This window comes from Salvelinus alpinus, chromosome 5 (assembly GCF_045679555.1).
Source record: "Salvelinus alpinus chromosome 5, SLU_Salpinus.1, whole genome shotgun sequence".
NCBI classification, from domain to species: domain Eukaryota; kingdom Metazoa; phylum Chordata; class Actinopteri; order Salmoniformes; family Salmonidae; genus Salvelinus; species Salvelinus alpinus.
This window is the reverse complement of record NC_092090.1, coordinates 29,286,863-29,306,192: the sequence shown is the minus strand read 5'-3', so window position 1 is coordinate 29,306,192 and position 19,330 is coordinate 29,286,863. Positions and strand designations below refer to the sequence as shown.

Below are 19,330 nucleotides of genomic sequence, written 5' to 3'. Positions count from 1 at the left end.
TCCTCTCCCTCCACCACTCTCCTCTCCCTTGACCACTCTCCTCCCCCTTGACCACTCTCCTCTCCCTCCAACACTATCCTCTCCCTTGACCACTCTCCTCTCCCTCCACCACTCTCCTCTCCCTTGACCACTCTCCTCTCCCTCCACCACTCTCCTCTCCCTTGACCACTCTCCTCTCCCTCCAACACTATCCTCTCCCTCCACCACTCTCCTCTCCTCCCCCTCCAACACTATCCTCTCCCTCCACCACTCTCCTCTCCCTTGACCACTCTCCTCTCCCTCCACCACTCTCCTCTCCCTTGACCACTCTCCTCTCCCTCCAACACTATCCTCTCCCTCCAACACTCTCCTCTCCTCTCCCTCCAACACTATCCTCTCCCTCCACCACTCTCCTCTCCCTTGACCACTCTCCTCTCCCTCCAACACTATCCTCTCCCTTGACCACTCTCCTCTCCCTCCAACACTATCATCTCCCTTGACCACTCTCCTCTCCCTCCACCACTCTCCTCTCCCTTGACCACTCTCCTCTCCCTCCACCACTCTCCTCTCCCTTGACCACTCTCCTCTCCCTCCACCACTCTCCTCTCCCTTGACCACTCTCCTCTCCCTCCAACACTATCCTCTCCCTCCACCACTCTCCTCTCCTCCCCCTCCAACACTATCCTCTCCCTCCACCACTCTCCTCTCCCTTGACCACTCTCCTCTCCCTCCACCACTCTCCTCTCCCTTGACCACTCTCCTCTCCCTCCAACACTATCCTCTCCCTCCAACACTCTCCTCTCCTCTCCCTCCAACATTATCCTCTCCCTCCACCACTCTCCTCTCCCTTGACCACTCTCCTCTCCCTCCAACACTATCCTCTCCCTTGACCACTCTCCTCTCCCTCCAACACTATCCTCTCCCTTGACCACTCTCCTCTCCCTCCACCACTCTCCTCTCCCTTGACCACTCTGCTCTCCCTCCACCACTCTCCCTCCACCACTCTCCTCTCCCTCCATCACTCTCCTTTCCCTCCACCACTCTCTTCTCCCTTGACCACTCTCCTCTCCTTCCATCCCTCTCCTCTCCCTCCACCACTCTTCTCTCCCTCTACCCCTTTCTTCTCCCCCCACCACTCTTCTCTCCATCCACCACTACTTTTACTCAAGTGTGACAATTGGGTACTTTTTCCACAACTGCCCTAACTTGACTTCAGTCTTCGCCAATGAGAACCAAGAGGGGCCTAGCTTTGTCCTTCATGACTGGAAAAGGCCTCGATTCTAGGCCGTAGAAAATCCTACATCCATCTCATTAGATCAGAACAGGATGGATCAACAGTGATTCATATTATTGGTTTGCATCCTAAAAAAAGTATAACACACTTACATTATTTGTCTACCCATATGATGTGGATCATTGTCAGGTTATTAGACGTATATGCTTCAGTAACAACAGAACACCATGGTTGTAGTAACAATTTAAACAGGTCCTTTGTGAATGTGTAGAATGTGTTTGTTTTGGGTCCACACTGGTAAATGAGACAGTCACAGAGGATGTTCTTCTGAATAACTGGTCAGAGCAGAGCACTTATCATTCAGCTTCAGGCAACTGTGATGTAAGGCTTGATCACACCTGTAGTGACTACTTCTATCCGTCACACCCATTGTTGCTTATCCATTGTTCACTAGATATATCAATGTAATTACACCCAACACAATGTTGAAAAACAGAATGCTTCCCACTGCTAGATCACATAAGTAGACAAGAGTTGGATGTGATCCCAACGCTGCCACCAATGTAGCGGATGAGAGTGAAATCTGAGTGAAATCTCTGAGCAGAGGCAATAGGCCTACAATGCTGGCATATGTCGTGTTACAATAGCCTACATGATTAACACGACCATAATAATCATCATGAAACGGCCTTGGAAGTGCCATAAGTGTAAGCCAACATAATTCATTATTTTACATGAACCTGTTTAACTGCATTAATATGGGTTAATTGATCATAGTCCAGACTCGTTATAGTTGGAAATACCATGCAGTTGCACCAGGGGAATTTAAACCAAATAGATTTTTTTTGCAGGTCTTCTGTTTCCCCACATTTATTGATGAATTAATTTGCCATCATGAAAATGTATCCCCATTCCCCAATCAAATACCTTCATCAATACCACCAAAAAAAATGCAAAATCAGCATTTTACTCCAATCTGGCAACCCTCATAAAATCTGACAAAAGCGAAAACAAGCAGAGAACACTGAGAACAGAGAGGGGTATGTCTGTGCATGCCACTCTGATATTTCCTGCCCTTATCTCCTGTACCATCTTGTCCTGCATGCAGGATTTAACACTACTACGTGCCTGCGTACCATGCATGCCCCTCCTGTGGCTGGAGAGAGAGAGAGGGGGGGGGGGGGGGTAAAGGGAGAGAGGGTGGGAAGAGAGAGAGAGAAGAAAGCAAAAACAAATGTCACATTATCCCCAGGCAAGCTGAGGCTGAACAGTAGCACATGGGCATTTATTTTTTTGCAAGTGTTATAATTACAGCTGCTTTTATTTGGTAGGTGGCGGTTGGGAGCTGGCTGAGAATCAAATGGGAATAAACTGTTCACACCTGACAGACAAAGTAATAGGGCTGTTGGCAGATTGATTTGTAGCCCAGTTTGATGGGACACTGGAAGGCAACATCTGAGAACTGAGAGTCCAGGGGCTTTCTACTCCATCACAATAGATACCTAATCACATATCTATACTACAGTGTATTTAAAGGGGGTTTACTCTGCCCTGTAACCATTATAAAGGGGTACGCTCTGCCCTGCACCTATCATGTTCCTCCATACGGCCCATCCCTCAGTCAGTCGTTAACTAACTAAACATAACAACAATACTTACTTTTACTTTACATAATCAAACTACTGATTTGCTGCCATTCTTCAGCGGGTTGATACAGGGCCAGGACAGAGAACACTGGTTTGACTGAGTGTATTCATCTCCTCTCAGGAGCAGGAGGCCTGCAGGGGGTAAAGTGAGGGGATGGTGCCAAGCAGTTAGTTAGACAGACAAACATAACGTTGCCTCCCTGTATATGTTACTGTATAAGCTACTGGAGGAGGAGGAGGTGGAGGTTGTTTTTCTGTTTGGGATGCTTGCCTTGTAGCCCCTGAGTCAGAGAGCTGAGGTGGGGTGGGTGGATGGGGAACACCAGGGCCCTGCGGGGACAGTTGTTTATTCAGGACAGGTAACACCCATGGGCATACACAAGCACACCAAAGCAGGGAGTCTATCTGTTTCTCACTTCCTGACTGTCACTCCCTCCCTCTCACACGCATACACATACATACATCAGCTACCATACATAAACACACACACACACACAAACACTCAGTAAAGGCAGGATATTGCTCCATCGCCATGTGTACCATTGGCCTTGTGGCATGGTACCCCCAGAGGTCGTGATCTGCGGTGCTGTGTCTCCTTAGTGGTTCCTTATCACAGCCAGCATCTTTAATCTCCTGCTGTGTGGGGCAGTAGAGGCTCACAGGCCACCGGATTATAGCTTCTCCTTCACACAGCACAGGCAGGACAGCGACTGCACTGCAGTCAACATCACTCTCTCTCACAATCTCTCTCTGTCTTTATCTCTCTCTTTGTCTCTCTCCCAATCATTTTTTCTCTCACACAATTATGCAAAAAAATTATAATAATCTGAGCATACACAGAAAGAAAAAAAGAAAGTGCCGACCCAACATGCACGTGATCAGTTGAGATCAGGAATATTGTCACAGAAACCCTTCCCAAGTAAACCACATGATTGTCCAGACGTGTGTAGCTTTGTAGTAATCACACACAGCATTAGCACCTATCAGGTCATCAAGCTTCTATTTTCCCTCTGCGTGTAATGAATCCAATGTGTCTGAGTCTTGGCATGCACAAACAATTAACTGATGGTGAACACAACTGATTAAAAGATAAAGCCTTAGCACACAATGACTTTCAGCACTACATATGGTGGGTAGTACCTGAGAGACCAGGCCTCCTCACGCAAAGAAGATATTTACCTTTTCAGTTAATTTCCCTCTTACATCCTCACACACAGATCTCCCACATTGCGCCTCCTACAAAGGCTAAATGTGGAAAAGAAGATGTGATGTCATGATGTGTGTGTGTCACATTTACATGGGTTACAATGGTAAATTTAAATGGAATTTAAGTTCAATGAATGCTAAAGCTGAACCTATAAACATATTGCGTGCTGTTATACCTTGTTTGTTCACAACAAGTTATACGGAGTAAGTCGAGCGAAGGACCACAAACCACAGCGGTTATGAGAAAACTTTGGATCAGAAACATATGAAACCGAGAGGTGTGAGTGAGGGGCAAAATGAGTGTTGAATTTTACAAGCGGTAACCGGAAAGCAGTGAAAAACTATCACAAAACGTTTGTGTGAAGTTAGAAAAGAATCAGTAAAACAATAAACTCATATTACTGATGATAACAGTCAGGACTATTGTCAGGACTCCTCCTATATCTAACGTTACTGCAATCTATAGCTGCTCACCCTGTGGTCACATCCTCAGAGCTGGTGTTGGGGGACCCATAGAGGAAAGCTGCAGCCCCAGCCACAGTATAACGGATGTCAGGGGTTCTGACACAATACACAATACTATTAAACCACATGCAATGACTCAGAAGACTGACTGCGTGATGATGGCCTTAATGATGGACTTCGTCACTTTGATACCGCTGCCTCTTGCTATAGGAAATGTTCCATAGCACACATCATTACTGATTGATCCCTTTGACAAGTAGAGCTAGACCTAGTCTCTCGTGACTTATTTGGTTGTGGGTGCAGAGATTAATCTACAACAACATTGCGAGTCACCCAACAGTCATTGCAGTGATAACACACGTGTATGAGTGTGTAGGCTGCTCGCACACATCCACCCATTCAGTAGCCAGTGGTGTCAGACATCCTGTCTCAGTAGGGTGAAAGGTATTGTTGTGCTTGAACCGGGTTCAGTCCATTACTCAACAGGGCCCTGGGGATAAGTCTTCTGTGCTGTCCAAGAAAAACACTGCATGGTGCAGATAGATGCCTGGCCACAACACAACACTCTCTCTTCCACACACCGTCCCACAGACTAACAGAATGCACACAAGATGAAACAACTCAGACAACAGCTTGTTTTGACCATCCTGTCTCTGTAGTATCACTCTTTTGGCAAAGCAAGAATGCATTTTTTTGTGAGAGTAAATCTGCACATGTCAGAGACCTTGACAAATATTAACACTTAAAGTGTAGGCCTAATACTACAAATATTAGGCATATTGAGCATTTGTGCTTCTAACATTAGTTAATCTATTTGTTTATTAGAAATATCCCTTTTTTTTGCTATTTATACAAAAAACACAATGAAACACAATTGAAGAATGTAGGGAGATCTTTCTGTAGGCCTACTTCAATATCTTACGATGTTCTGGTCAATTTTTAATGTCAGTTTGTTTTATGGCCAAACACGGATTGAAATATGCATTGTGATGCACTAGTTTCTATAGAAGAAATCCACATTTGAGTCTGGCCAATCTCTGCAAACTTTTCTATTTACACAACAGTAGCGTGCTTCCCAAAAAACGGTCGGTGACTGTTTTGATAAAAGGGGTGACCCGCGAGGTTGGCTGATGCCTCCCCTGCTCTCTCTGTACACAACCTCGCGACCCTTGGCACAGCCAGAGCAAACACAGTCTGCACGCAATGCCGGGTCTGTGGCACAATGATTAACCCGTAAATGTGCTGTCAACCCGCTCTGTAGCCTGCGAAGCCCGCTGAGAGAATTGGAGCGGGGCAGACGAGGTTAATTTGTTTCACGCATGGCTCGTTTTGCGTGTCAAGCATATCCATATCTTCTTTCATTATGTGGTTGTATGTTTGTCTTTGTACACGCGTTTCATATTTTCATTTCTTTATGATATGTCCTCTTATTTTTTCGCTCCCAGTTTGACTCAGCGTAAAAAAGGCGCATGGCAGCTTCGTGCGTGACAGAAAGATGGATGACCGAGATATTTCCGCACGCAACTATTGTTTTTCCCGGTGAGTATTTTTAACTTTGGCTTGCTTATGGACAAAGAGAGACCGGGACTGTTCGCTCAGTTACTAATGTGGTGTTCACACCAATCAGTGAGGGGAAGGTGATACAATATGGGGACCGGACCCCTCCTCTCCCTGTTCCGAACCCCAGCATTCCTGTGTGTGCACTTCGAGCCGGTCGCGGGAGCGAGCGAGACAGAATGTTGCTCAATTACAGTTTGTGTATAGTGTAAGTGATTGCGTGTTGACTTACTCAAGCCAGAGGGGGTTTGTATGAGGTCACAGTCACACATTCATGAGTAGTGTCATGACCTAAATTCTTAGAAAAAAAGTTCCAAAGGGGTTATTTGTAGATGGATAGGGTTCTACCAAGAACCCTTTTTATCTGAAGAATGAACCCTTTTTGGAAGAGAAGAGTTCTTTGTTAGGCAAAGAGTTCAACCTAGAACAGTTTTCATCCTAAGAGCCGATTTTGGAAGAAAGGGTTCTTTGGTGATTCTTTGGAAAGCAAGAAGTGTTCTACATAGAACCCTTCTGAATCTGTAGAAGCTATTTTATTGTATTTTTTCTATCTTTATTTTAAATTGTGCCTGAGCAATAATGTTTACCTCAGAGTTTAAACTTTAACATCAGGAGTTTGAGTAATCAGCTAAGTTTTAAAAGATAGCTGTGAGAATAGTTTTAACTGTATATGGGAATATTTATGCATGTACTGTATCTGGTATTCCCTTAATCATTTTACATATACAGTACTGACATAGTTGATATCTTTGCCATGATTTCTGGTTTTCAAATGAGTATTTTCTGTGAATTTATTGAGCAGAAAGTAGGAGAATAGAAGGGAGTATGAGTGAACCAGCAATGTATAGTATGGTACACAGCAAATTGGCCAGTTTTACCTAGTGTTGATTTTTCAGTGTAACATTTCGAGTGGATTCAGGAGTTACATTCAACACTCAGTGGTGTAAAAGAACCCTGTGTTGGTATGAATAAACAGAGTTAAGTGTGATTATGTCATTTCTATCTGTGAGGAGTAAAACACTCAAAACCACACCCATCATTATCATATTTCCCAGCATGCTGTATTGCAGGTTGATTTTTCAGAATTGTTTGTTTCAATGTCTGTGTTTTGGCATGCACATTTATTGGTTGATTAATCTTATGCTACTGTGTTGATTAATAACATACATTTTCATGAACTAATCCAATCTGTTAGTATTTCTACTTATTGCACCTGTTACTGAGATGGTTGTCCTAGTTTAACGAGAGTGACTTACAGTAGTAAGTGCATACATTTTTTGTACTTGTTTTTTATTTTTTTGCATTGGTCCCCAGGGGAATTGAACCCACAACTCTTGCGTTGCAAGTGCCATGCTCTACCAACTTAGCCACACGGCTGATTTCACACTGATCAATGCATCACTCCCTGCACTTAAAAAGACTACACATTCTTCCTTCTTAGGGTTTGGGCTATCTTCAAGTCAAAAGGAAAGACGGAGGCAAACCCAGATGATCGTCCCTAAAACCTAAAACATCTGCATAGTAGGAGATGTCGTTAGCTTTTTCAGGGTAACAAGTACGGGCGTCGTCGGACGGGGCCACAGTGTCTCCCGACCCCTCCTGTCTCAGCCTCCAGTATTTATGGTGCAGTAGTTTATGTGTCGGGGGGCTAGGGTCAGTTTGTTATATCTGGAGTATTTCTCCTGTCTTATCCGGTGTCCTGTGTGAATTTAAGTATGCTCTCTCTAATTCTTTCTTTCTCTCTCTCGGAGGACCTGAGCCCTAGGACCATGCCTCAGGACTACCTGGCCTGATGACTCCTTACTGTCCCCAGTCCACCTAGCCGTGCTGCTGCTCCAGTTTCAACTGTTCTGCCTGCGGCTATGGAACCCTGACCTGTTCACCGGACGTGCTACCTGTCCCAGACCTGCTGTTTTCAACTCTCTAGAGACAGCAGGAGCGGTAGAGATACTCTGAATGATCGGGTATGAAAAGCCAACTGACATTTGCTCCCGAGGTGCTGACCCGTTGCACCCACGACAACCACTGTGATGATTATTATTTGACCCTGCTGGTCATCTATGAACATTTGAACATCTTGGCCATGTTCTGTTATAATCTCCACCCGGCACAGCCAGAAGAGGACTGGCCACCCCTCATAGCCTGGTTCCTCTCTAGGTTTCTTCCTAGGTTCTGGCCTTTCTAGGGAGTTTTTCCTAGCCACCGTGCTTCTACACCTGCATTGCTTGCTGTTTGGGGTTTTAGGCTGGGTTTCTGTACAGCACTTTGAGATATCAGCTGATGTAAGAAGGGCTTTATAAATAAATTTGAAGTACTGCCCTAATGGTTAACATTACTCAATAGAATTGGTAATAACAAGTGGTAATAACACAGTAATAACATGGTAATAAAACACAGTAATAACATAGTATAAACAGTAATAACATGTTAATAAATAAGTGTTGTGTGCTTTGGCATTGCGTGTATGAACAATGGTGATATTGTCGCTCTCTCCTGACTCTGTTCATGCATGTTTTATTTTCCTGAGAGTTCAAAGAAGACACTTCCAATCCTCTGGTAGCACAGACTGTTCTGTCTGTTCTGTCAGACTAGAATAAAAGACAGAGATGAGTGCACCAATCTGACCTGTCACCTGAGTGGTTAATTGCTCTAACTACCAGTCTATGTACAGGGGTTAGTTGACCTCCTCAATAACAAACTCCTGCCCTCATGCACACACAACAACACGCCCTCACACAGATGCAAACCCACTCACGAAAAATTCCCTCACACTCACACACACACATACCTGGTTTGAAGGTGTGTGACAGGTGTTTGGTTGTTGCGTGCCAAAGGACTGAAGACTTCAGCTGCCTTTACAGTCATTACTCAGAAAGGGAGATTCTTCAAGGGAATTTCAATTTGCTGTGGGCTAAACAGTGTTTTGGTTATGATGTGAGCTCTGTAAATGGACATCATGGATGTATGTGTGTGACCCTAACGTGACTAAATAACAGACTACTTGAACATTTCCTATTGATATTTGTCACGTTATTGTCCTCAATGGCTGCCCTATAGACTTGGAATCACTGGCCACTTTAATAATAGAACACTAGTCACTTTAATAATGTTTAAATAATGTTTACATACTGCTTTACTCATCTCATATGTACAGGATATACTGTATTATATTCTACTGTATTTTAGTCAATGCCACTCCGACATTGCTTGATCGAATATTTATATATTTCTTAATTCCATTATTTTACTTTTAGATTTATGTGTATTGTTGTGAATTGTTAGATACTACTGCACTGTTGGAGCTAGGAACACAAGCATCTCGCTACAACCGCAATAACATAAATATGTGTATGTGACCCAAAAAAATATATTTGAATTTAATTCCATGTATTTGCAACTGTGATTGTTAGATAACCGAACCTGCGTTGCAACGAGAGGTCATACAAACTGTTGGAGGTCATTGAGCAAGTCACTAATGCTGAGCAGGGAGTGGCGTGTTAGACCATAGCCATATGAACAGAAGCCTATTTCAAACGAGTGTGATCCTGATGTTTACGTTAAATGCTGGACCTGTATGGAATGTCCGTCCCATGGCCTCTCACGCTATCGTCTCCCTCTCCTCTCACAACGCTGTGCGTAATGCTTAGTGTGATTATATACTTTATGTTTATGCTTAATAAATCAGCCTTGGACTGTGTCATGCTGTACCAGTGAACAATCTCATTTGGAGAACTTTACTTTGTTTTTAAGCAGCTCTTCGAAATGTCATAAAATGGTTTCCAAGTTCATACGCGAAGGTACCTGCCATGGTTGACATTACCGTGACTATGCAAGTCAATTGGTATTTGGTGGATTTAGGCAGTTGACTTCAGCCAGCCAGTTACATGCCTGCGTGAAGCCTGAGTGGTAGATCGCATGACTCCAAAGCCCAAGATCCTCGCATTTACAGAAGCTATAGCGCGCGAATATGTGCACCTCCGTGACCAAGAAAAAGTCTCACGTCCTGCGCTCTTTGTTCTGCAGCGTTTAAGACCCTTGTGTCTTTCCAGGGGCTGCTGCCTTCGCGTGACTGACCAAGCAGATTTAGGATTGTCCCGAAGACCAAGCCCACCCCTCCGTGCGGGAGCTCCGCTTTCTCACGCGAACTGCAGGAGCAGGGAGGTAGCGCTGAGGCGCACAGGCGGGCGGCGGGTGGGCGAAAGCCCAGCGACTGGCATTATCCATCATATTGACCATGGCAATAATACGGTGTGTAGGCCTATCTCGGGGGGAAAAAAGCGATTAAGAGCGTCTCTCTATATTATTATAGTGTTCATATGCCTCAAGCAGTGGCAAATTAGTCTATTGTTTTTCACAATTTCAATTACACGTTGGCGTCTTTTATCTTGGCTTTGGAGTGACACTTCACTTTCCTCAAAGTCTGCACATTTTGGGTTGCCTACTAGTTGTAATCCAGGATTCCAGGAATGATCATCCAAATGTTTAACTATTTAGGAAACTAACGGCGACGCTGTCTAATAGCCACACATTCGTACACTGAAATGTGCACTTAAATGTCTTGAGATATCTTCAAGTTGAATTATGCTAATTATTTAAATTGAGCAATAAAGTTAACTCATTGTGAATAATACAGTCCTACAGTTAACCCCGAACCGAATGTTTAACACATTAGGTCTTGGAAGTTGAAATACAGGCATACCGCAAGACAAAATACAGAGGCATATTGTCAAGTAGACAAAAGACAATTAATATAAAGCCATTTACCTGTTGAAAATTATGATATAGAAAACAACTAAAATAAAACAACAAAGAGATCAGTGAATGCTTAAAATATATCCTAATTAACCATAATTGTCTTCAATAAAAACTTAATTAAAACATCCTTGCCTTTTCTATGGCGTATGCCTACAAGCCAATGGTAAACCATTTCAGCGTGTTTATTTGTATGTGGACAGGTCATTGTGGCCCCAATGATAGAGATATGCGTGCATAAAAACGCATGTCTGCGCGTAAATCCTGCACTGATAGGAGATTTGGTTAAATGTCTAATTACGCACGTGGATAGTAAGTTAGGATTTAGTCGAGTGAGATTTCTCAGCAACAAGTTTTGTTTATCAATCAAAGCATATTGGCTAACAGCCAGCCTAATATGATGCTGGTTAACAGGAAAGTCGTATATGCATCCAACATACGTTGTTGAAATTAGATAATTTAATTCTGAAGAACAGATTGTGTGCATGTTGTCCATAACCATAAAGCGTTCTATATCAATGGTGCTTATATGCAATCTATATAGGTCCTTTTCAGTCGATAGGCTCATTACCGCTGAGAATGTTTCAGTCCATGGTCCAACTATGTTGGAAATCCCTCGTATTGCTGTGCAGAGTCGATATATATTCACTGTCAGTGGGCTATCTGGAATAGGATGTACATTTCCTAAAAGAAGAGAGACTGTAAGGGTAATGAACTCATTCACCCTTTCACCCCTGCAGTGCTGACAGAATACTCCCCCACCCCCACACCCCAGCATCCTTAACCAAGGGCTGGGGGAGGCGAGGGCTTGGCCAAAACGCTCTCACGCAACTTGGCCAATCTTTAACTCGAGTGCTAACAGGTACACGCACGCGATGGCATTTGCCAGTTTTTATCACGACTTGTTTCAAAACAGACTCCGTTCAGAATGGTGTGTTGTAGATGCTGAGGTCTAGAAGACTCTATTCTAGGTCTTAATACATATAACTTACCTTTGAGTAAGTTCCAATTGGGATATTGATCAAACAGGGATCCGAAGTCAAACACTTTGGATAGCTTACACAAGCAGACAAGACAATATAGTCTCTTATCACAATCGAATGTTTTATCCTCCATGACATACTTGATAGGTAGGCTACATTTGTGTCCTATAAGTTAATAAGACACACACGTCTTCCCATTGTCCTTATATGCACCACCGTTATACTGTTGACAGGTTGAGTGAGATTTAACAAACTGTCAAAGATGAGTCTCTTGATTAAAAGTACTTCGGGGCTGTACGTTCTCCCGCTTGGGATAGGCTACACCTTTGCACGCTATCGAAATCTGTTGCAATGAGTAGGCCTAAAGGAAAGATTGCCAAAGGGTTTATGACTTAATAACTAATGCGTAACAATGTCCTGTTAATTAATTTATGTAACAAGTATTTAAAGAGGAAATGTTGATGTTTGCTAATAATAACATGTAAAAAGGAATACCACTGGAAACAGATTAGACACTGATGGTAAATTTATTTTTGAAAATATTGTGGGCCCAAAGTGATTAAGCTTGTGTCCTTAAATTAGTTGTGGAAGAGTTCATGTTCAATAGATCATTGAGAATAAATATTTGGATCAGGCCCAAAGTACTGTCATCCTTATACAATGTGCTTTATATAATTGTTTTCATTCATATGTTCCATATACTTTTAAGATAAATAGTTCATAACATGTTGATAAGGAGTGGATGAATTGCCTTTTTTCAATATGGCTTATTAGCCTACTGCCTACCATAGCCTGCAATATTAGGCCCAATACCCTAACATTAATGAAAAAAATAACAAATAAAATACATATAAATATTTAGACCTAAACAAATAAATAAAACAAAAAAAACAAATATAATTACCACATCTATAACATTATAAGTAAGATGTGTAGTATGATGAATAGGTATGATAGTGATTATAGGTCTACATCTACATGGTTGTGCTAATGATTATGATGATATATTATGATTAAAAGTTAGGCTGATTGTATTATTGTATTGTTATTACACAATAACACATTTAACATGCTCTACTTCAATTGCAAATATCATTGGTGATCATTCCACAAATCAATGGGTCCTGTATTCCTCTTACCTGACTGGCTTCTTCTGTATAGTGTGTTTTATAACTCCCTCCAACAGGCTAATGAACATCTGAAAAGATTCTCATCCAATCATTCTGATATAAACCTAAAATCAAATCTAAGAATGTAAAAATAAAAATACATGTTTTAAAGTCATATGAACGTGGAATAGCCTACTGAGAATGACTTGTTCGAGAATTAAACATGCAGTCTATTGAATTTCTCTATGGTTAGACATTCTAAAATGTTTTTATAACAAACTATATGAAATTGTATGTATATATTTTTTCAATAGGGCCCATCACTGATATATCAGAGAAAGCATGCACTCATAGAAAAAAATATCTTACTCCTTAGACGTTTCTTTTTATAGTAAAGGCAAGCTTACATTATATATATATATATATACAGTTGAAGTCGGAAGTTTACATACACCTCAGCCAAATACATTTAAACTCAGTTTTTCACAATTCCTGACATTTAAACCTAGTAAACATTCCCTGTCTTAGGTCAGTTAGGATCACCACTTTATTTTAAGAATGTGAAATGTCAGAATAATAGTAGAGAGAATTATTAATTTCAGCTTTTATTTCTTTCATCACATTCCCAGTGGGTCAGAATTTTACATACACTCAATTAGTATTTGGTAGCATTGCCTTTAAATTGTTTAACTTGTTTCAAACGTTTCGGGTAGCCTTCCACAAGCTTCCCACAATAAGTTTGGTGAATTTTGGCCCATTCCTCCTGACAGAGCTAGTGTAACTGAGTCAGGTTTGTAGGCCTCCTTGCTCGCACATGCTTTTTCAGTTCTGCACACACATTTTCTATGGGATTGAGGTCAGGGCTTTGTGATGGCCACTCCAATACCTTGACTTTGTTGTCCTTAAGCCATTTTGCCAAAACTTTGGAAGTATGCTTGGGGTCATTGTCCATTTGGAAGACCCATTTGTGAACAAGCTTTAACTTCCTGACTGATGTCTTGAGATGTTGCTTCAATATATCCACATAATTTTCTTTCCTCATGATGCCATCTATTTTGTGAAGTGCACCAGTCCCTCCTGCAGCAAAGCACCCACACAACATGATGCTGCCACAACCGTGATTCACGTTTAGGATGGTGTTCTTCAGCTTGCAAGCCTCCTCCTTTATCCTCCAAACATAACGATGGTCATTATGGCCAAACAGTTCTATTTTTGTTTCATCAGAACAGAGGACATTTCTCCAAAAAGTATGATCTTTGTCCCCATGTGCAGTTGCAAACCGTAGTCTGGCTTTTTTATGCGGTTTTGGAGCAGTGGCTTCTTCCTTGCTGAGCGGCCTTTCAGGTTATGTCGATATAGGACTCGTTTTACTGTGGAAATAGATACTTTTGTACCTGTTTCCTCCAGCATCTTCACAAGGTCCTTTGCTGTTGTTCTGGGATTGATTTGCACTTTTCGCACCAAAGTACGTTCATCTCTAGGAGACAGAATGCGTCTCCTTCCTGAGCGGTATGACGGCTGCGTGGTCCCATGGTGTTTATACTTCTGTACTATTGTTTGTAAAGATGAACATAGTACCTTCAGGCATTTGGAAATTGCTTCCAAGGATGAGCCAGACTTGTGGAGGTCTCCAATTTCTTTTCTGAGGTCTTGGGCTGATTTCTTTTGATTTTCCCATGATGTCAAGCAAAGAGGCACTGAGTTTGAAGGTAGACCTTGAAATACATCCACAGGTACACCTCCAATTGACTCAAATTATGTAAATTAGCCTATCAGAAGCTTCTAAAACCATGACATAATTTTCTGGAATTGTTCAAGCTGTTTAAAAGCACAGTCAATTTAGTGTATGTACACTTCTGACCCACTGGAATTGTGATACAGTGAATTATAAATCAAATAATCTGTTTGTAAACAATTTTCGGAAAAATTACTTGTGTCATGCACAAAGTAGATGCCTTAACCGACTTGCCAAAACTATAGTTTGTTAACAAGAAATTTGTGGAGAGGTTGAAAAACGAGTTTTAATGACTCCAACCTAAGTGTATGTAAACTTCCGACTTCAACTGTATATATATATATATACACTACTCATTGATGTTTCCGCTTGATATTTTATTACACCTCTCCTTCAGACAGCCGCTGCTGCTGGCAAGCCAAGAGAGGGAGATAGGTTACGTCACTCAGACATCAGCCAATGGAGCTGAGAAGCGCTCTATAAAAGAAATTCCCATTCTTACTTTTAAGTACTGAGAAACGGAGTTCTCTTATAGCAAGAGAAAAAGCTTTCTATAAATATAACCTCACCTGCAAACTTCTTCGATCTTCCTGCAAGACGGCTCATTTGGCTCATAACGGAAGGTAATAAAAATGACAAATTTTGCATGTAATATATTTACATTTAACTTAAGAACAAGTAAACGTATGTTGGAATAGCAGGTGTCTTTTTGTTGTGAATGAAGTGTCAAAATAACATTTATTAACTAGTTTGCACATAATAGTAGTACTGTTTTTTAAAGTTTATTTTTTACAATATAACAAGCTACAAAATGCATTATATACTGTTATCTTGTACCATTTATTCTTGAGTCTTCTTTTTAGTATAATCTATTCGAAAAAAATCTACGTACGTGTAGGCAATGTAACAGTTAAGGGCTTTAAAACATTTTTTATACTATACAGCCTTTTATGTAGCCTATGTTTAATGGTACAAGACTGGTAGAGTAGGGTGGCTTGCAAAAGCGTGAAAAGTGTGAGTGCAACATGCGTAAAGTACATGGGCCTGTATGCGTAAAGCATGCAGTCAGTATGGGATCACTCGTGCGTAATTACCCCAATGCAATTTTTGAACAATGTTTTCGAGCAATGTTCATTACTCAGCTGGAGTATATTTCTCGCTCACTATTAATCACTAAAACATGTACCTCTCCTTACAGATTGTGCAGAAGCCACTAAAAAAACATATAAAAATGGTTCTCATGATACTACCCATTATCGGCTCAGTCTCTGTGTCTGAGGGGCTGGTTGCCATAGTATCACTATGCCTGGTGTACATGCTCATGAAGTACAAGCACACAGAGATCCCAGAGGGACTAAAACGGCTCCCAGGACCAAAGCCCCTGCCCATCATCGGGAATGTGCTGGAGGTGCACAACAACCCTCACCTCAGCCTGACTGCCATGAGCGAGCGCTACGGCTCAGTCTTCCAGATCCAAATAGGGATGCGGCCTGTGGTTGTTCTGAGTGGCAGCGAGACAGTCCGCCAGGCTCTTATCAAGCAAGGGGAAGACTTCGCCGGGAGGCCCGATCTATACAGCTTCAAGTTCATCAACGACGGCAAGAGCTTGGCCTTCAGCACCGACAAGGCTGGGGTGTGGCGCGCCCGCCGCAAGCTAGCTATGAGCGCCCTCCGTTCTTTCGCCACCCTGGAGGGATCGACCCCAGAGTACTCCTGTGCCCTGGAGGAGCACGTCTGCAAGGAGGGAGAGTACTTGGTAAAACAGCTGACCTCCGTCATGGATGTCAGTGGCAGCTTTGACCCCTTCCGCCATATTGTCGTATCGGTGGCCAACGTCATCTGTGGAATGTGCTTCGGCCGGCGCTACAGCCATGATGACCAGGAGCTGTTGGGCTTGGTGAACTTGAGTGATGAGTTTGGACAGGTGGTGGGCAGCGGCAACCCTGCAGACTTCATTCCCATCCTTCGTTACCTGCCCAACCGCACCATGAAAAGGTTTATGGATATCAATGACCGTTTCAACACCTTTGTGCAGAAGATTGTCAGTGAGCACTATGAAAGCTATGACAAGGTAAATAATACATTGCATCATGTTTCAAAAATGTTACATGTTTCATTCCATGTTTGATCTATTTGTTGTCTGTGATACTGATTGTACATTGTTCTGTTTTCAGGACAACATCCGTGACATCACTGACTCCCTCATTGACCACTGTGAGGACAGGAAACTAGATGAGAACGCCAACATCCAGGTTTCTGATGAGAAGATTGTGGGCATTGTCAATGATCTGTTTGGGGCAGGTGAGTTGAGTAAAAATAACGCAACAGTTATGCTGAGTCACTCCATATCATTGAAAACATTTTACATTTGTAAGATGTTTTAATTATGCAATGCGGCTTCTGTCTCCCTCTCAAGGTTTTGACACCATCAGCACAGCTCTGTCATGGGCTGTTGTGTACCTTGTGGCTTACCCAGAGATCCAGGAAAGACTGTATCAGGAACTGAGTAAGTTGAACCTTGCTGGTTTTAAACGATAGTTCTGTTCCCTAAATTAAATTAGTCATCCACAGAGAGATCCTATAAATCAGTTCTATATGTAATTCTATGGAGTCATGATTACTGACCTGTCACTACCCATCCCATTCTTTTTTGATATCCAATGTTCTCTATTGTCCTTCCAACAGCGGAAAAGGTGGGAATGAATCGCACTCCCCGTCTCTCAGACAAAACCAACTTACCTCTGCTGGAAGCCTTCATCCTGGAGATCTTCCGGCACTCTTCCTTCCTGCCGTTCACCATCCCACACTGGTGAGTTGCACTTGCACCTGCTCAAAACACAAATTTACAATATTAGCCAAACAGACATTTACAATATCAGTTACACATTATAGACACATATGGCATGGTCTGACTGGTATTGTCAATATTTTTTTAGCACGATCAAGGATACATCCCTCAATGGCTACTTCATTCCCAAGGACACCTGTGTCTTTATCAACCAGTGGCAGGTCAACCATGACCCGTGAGTAGTATTTTTAAACTAAAACTTCTCAACCCTATTACTATGCAACAACAGTGTTGTTACTGTAGTAATTACCGTGTTACTACACAGGTATAACACAAACCTAATGTAAATTGTTACCTCTGTGCTCTTCAGGGAGCTGTGGAAGGAGCCTTCTTTATTCAACCCTGACCGTTTCCTGAGTGCTGATGGCACAGAACTTAACAAGCTGGAGGGGGAGAAGGTGCTCGTATTTGGCATGGGCAAGCGCCGCTGCATCGGTGAGGCCATCGGTCGCAACGAGGTCTACCTCTTCTTGGCTATCCTGCTCCAAAGGCTGCGCTTCCAGGAGAAACCTGGGCACCCACTGGACATGACCCCAGAGTACGGCCTCACCATGAAGCACAAGCGCTGTCAGCTGAAGGCTAGCCTGCGGCCATGGGGGCAGGAGGAGTGAGGGCTATGGTCACATTTATGATTCTCAACATCACAATAACTGATTTATAGTTAGCCCTACATACTTGATGGCATGAGCTGAGTTCAGATTTAAAAGCCAGAGGGTACATTTTCTCTCTAGGAAAGACTGGGCTTGACACCTCTTTTGATTCATAGGAGAATTAACAGTGAAGGAAAACTGAGTCAAATTGTAGACAATTTGAAATCGATAAAATTATAATCTGAAATGGTATGTAGGGGGATTCCAAACAAGTGTTGTATTGGATAAAGGACCTTCACAAACTCATAGAGTTGATTAGTTTCTATGACCAGCATACCACAGGGCCTACTAGAGTTTGTCAGGTGTTGCTTCAGGAGATATCAGGAGAGACTATAGCTGTTTAGCTGCCTTTTTGTCTACGTCATCGTGTTTTACTGCTCCTCTTGCCTTGATCACAGCTCATATACTGTATCAGATCGCTTTAAAGAGGATCAATCTATAAAACATACACATAAACCCATGGTGGGGTTTTAAAGGGCATTGTTTTTTAGTTCCATGTTTGGGTATAATTTTTTGCTACAGAATTTTGAGGCAAAAATGTTACAATCTACATGATAAAGTGCCTGTTCTCGTACTTTTGAGTTATTGTTCAGGTGGTCACAGACAGAGTTGAATGGATGTATCCTCCCAATTCTAAGCTAGATATTTTTATTCCACTGAATAAATCAGTGAAATGTGGACATTTGTATCCCACCAACATGTGATTGATTGTTTGTGTACATTTTTAAGCCTAGATGTATTTTGGAAAGTCCTTTTTTGAAATGTGCCTAAAATGTGTATATATTGTGGTGGCTTTGTATGACTATCAGGATACCAAAATACGTATGTATTACTGACTGTGTTATAAATGTCAACATTTTATAATGTAACGAAGGACTCTTGTAAACTAAAACCCCAACTGTATACACGATGCATTGTGTTGTTGGTAGCTATCTAGGTAGCTACTGAAATAAAAGCTGAAAATCAATGAACTTGTGCTCTCTTTTCTTGAGTGTGTTGGCCTATCTCATTGGCAACCCATGCATGCATTCACAAGCTAATATGCACAGGCCAATCATTAGGAGAGGACGTCGGTATTTGGCTGATCAGAGTAAATCTGTAACACTACTAGATAAGATAGGGTTGGATATCATCACTTACCTGTGTACAAGACTTGGACTTCTACT

At 42.2% G+C, this 19,330-nt stretch overlaps 1 protein-coding gene and 2 long non-coding RNA genes across 3 annotated transcripts; 2 read left to right on the top strand and 1 right to left on the bottom strand.

Annotated features, from left to right (window-relative positions):
- Nucleotides 1-1,366: 1,366 nt before the first annotated feature.
- On the bottom strand, nt 1,367-9,820 carry LOC139575865 (uncharacterized). Its single transcript, XR_011675023.1, has 5 exons — nt 8,876-9,820; nt 4,039-4,104; nt 3,131-3,189; nt 2,873-2,991; nt 1,367-2,369 (listed from the first exon to the last, which is right to left on the bottom strand). It is a non-coding gene; the product is annotated as an uncharacterized lncRNA (long non-coding RNA).
- On the top strand, nt 5,683-8,706 carry LOC139575864 (uncharacterized). Its single transcript, XR_011675022.1, has 2 exons — nt 5,683-5,832; nt 5,976-8,706. It is a non-coding gene; the product is annotated as an uncharacterized lncRNA (long non-coding RNA).
- Nucleotides 9,821-15,152: 5,332 nt separating the features above from the next.
- Nucleotides 15,153-19,131, top strand: LOC139575863 (cytochrome P450 1A1-like). Its single transcript, XM_071401242.1, has 7 exons — nt 15,153-15,289; nt 15,865-16,737; nt 16,841-16,967; nt 17,083-17,172; nt 17,352-17,475; nt 17,603-17,689; nt 17,825-19,131. Exons 2-7 carry the CDS (start codon nt 15,898-15,900, stop codon nt 18,123-18,125), a joined length of 1,569 nt encoding a protein of 522 aa, XP_071257343.1. The 5' UTR covers nt 15,153-15,289; nt 15,865-15,897; the 3' UTR covers nt 18,126-19,131.
- The last annotated feature ends 199 nt before the right edge of the window (nt 19,132-19,330 follow it).

Excerpts from the sequence above, each read along its gene's own strand:
- LOC139575863 (XM_071401242.1), top strand. The coding sequence starts at position 15,898 with ATGGTTCTCATGATACTACCCATTATCGGCTCAGTCTCTGTGTCTGAG. Across the intron at positions 17,476-17,602 it reads CCGTTCACCATCCCACACTG|CACGATCAAGGATACATCCC; the intron begins GTGAGTTGCACT and ends ATATTTTTTTAG. Across the intron at positions 17,690-17,824 it reads TGGCAGGTCAACCATGACCC|GGAGCTGTGGAAGGAGCCTT; the intron begins GTGAGTAGTATT and ends TGTGCTCTTCAG.